Source organism: Lycium ferocissimum, chromosome 1, assembly GCF_029784015.1.
Source record: "Lycium ferocissimum isolate CSIRO_LF1 chromosome 1, AGI_CSIRO_Lferr_CH_V1, whole genome shotgun sequence".
Classification (NCBI taxonomy): domain Eukaryota; kingdom Viridiplantae; phylum Streptophyta; class Magnoliopsida; order Solanales; family Solanaceae; genus Lycium; species Lycium ferocissimum.
Genome location: NC_081342.1, coordinates 32,115,368 through 32,116,942, shown reverse-complemented (window position 1 = coordinate 32,116,942; position 1,575 = coordinate 32,115,368). Strand labels below are relative to the sequence as shown.

General features: G+C 36.8%; 1 protein-coding gene across 1 annotated transcript; it reads left to right on the top strand.

Annotated features, from left to right (window-relative positions):
* Positions 1-500: 500 nt before the first annotated feature.
* LOC132064045 (uncharacterized) lies at positions 501-1,319 on the top strand. Its single transcript, XM_059456909.1, has one exon. It carries the CDS (start codon positions 501-503, stop codon positions 1,317-1,319), a length of 819 nt encoding a protein of 272 aa, XP_059312892.1.
* The last annotated feature ends 256 nt before the right edge of the window (positions 1,320-1,575 follow it).

Sequence of the window (1,575 nt, the reverse complement as noted above, 5' to 3'; positions counted from 1 at the left end):
GCCCTGATGGCCTGAGTGGCTTATTTTACCAAGCTTGTTGGGATATAATTTGTAATGATGTACTGAATGTGGTTAAAGCCTTTTGGGAGGGACATACTCTTCTTAAGTCCACTACACACACTAACCTGGTGTTGCTGCCTAAGAAGAATGATGTAGAGACCTTCTCAGATATGAGGCCTATTAGCTTAAGCAACTTCATTAATAAGGTTATTTCAAGGGTGATTCATGATATGGATAAAGTTCGCCAAGTCCGATTTCTCGCTAATCAATCAAGTTTTGTAAAGGGTGAATATCATTGAGAATGTGTTGTTAGCTCAAGAGATTGTATCTAATGTTAGATTGAGAGGTAAACCGGAAATATAGTCATTAAGCATGACCAAGGCCTATGATAGTGTGTCCCGGTTGTTTTTAACTAGGGTCCTTAGAAGAATGGGATTTATTGAGACTTTATTGACATGATTTGGAGGTTGATAGCTAATAATTGGTATTCGTGCTCATAAATGGTCATTGATCATGGCTTTTTCATTATACTAGGGGAGTTAAACAAGGTTATCCCTTGTAACCTCGCTTCTATTCATCCTATCTCGCCGGTTCTTACAAGGGCATTAAATGCATTATTTGAGGATCACAAGTTTAACGGATTTGGTATGCCAAAATGGAGTCCTAAGTTAAATCATCTTGCTTATGCAGATGACACAATCATTTTCACATCTGCAGAGAACTATTCTTCGAACTTAATTATGAACACTCTACAGAAGTATGAGGAGATTTCTAGACAACTAATCAACAAAGGAAAGAGTTCTTTTTATATGTATTCTAACGTTACAAACAATCTGGTTCAGCAGGTGGAAACCATCACTGGATTTTCAAGAGGTTCTTTTCCTTTTGTATATCTAGGTTGTCCTATTACTTATGCTAGGAAAAGAAAGGCTGATTATAATAATCTCCTCAAGAAGGTAAAGGACAAGCTGCATGAATCAAAAGGAAAGTTATTATCTCCAGGAGGAAAAGCATTGTTAATTACTAGTGTATTGCAAAGCATTCCTATCCACTTGTTATTTGCTATTAAACTTCCAAAATTTTTAATCAAGGACATTCACAAGATTTTTGCAAGATTCTTCTGGAGTAGTAATGAAGATGTTAAAAAGAGACCTTGGTCAGCATGGTTGAATATGTGCTATCCAAAGCATGAAGTGGGATTAGGATTTAGGTCCATTTTTGATGTATCAAAAGCTCTGTGTGCTGAACTGTGGTGGAGGTTTAGAACTGTGCACTCTTTATGGTTAAATTTTATGTGGACCAAGTATTGCAAAAAGTAGTATCCTCAGAACGTTCAATGGAAGGATGGATCTCAAGTGTGGAAGATGATGCTTGAAGCTAGAGACAATAAATAGCAAGAGATTTGGTTGGAAACTAGAAGTGGCACTGTAAATATCTGGTTTGATAATTGGACAAGGTTAGGATCTTTATGTTATTACTTCCCACCGCCTCTATTGATGAAAGAGTGGAGGATGTGAAAGAGCTTATGAATGGAGGAAGTTGGGATATTGTCAAGCTATAACAGTATTTCTCTGA

Excerpts from the sequence above, each read along its gene's own strand:
- LOC132064045 (XM_059456909.1), top strand. The coding sequence starts at position 501 with ATGGTCATTGATCATGGCTTTTTCATTATACTAGGGGAGTTAAACAAG.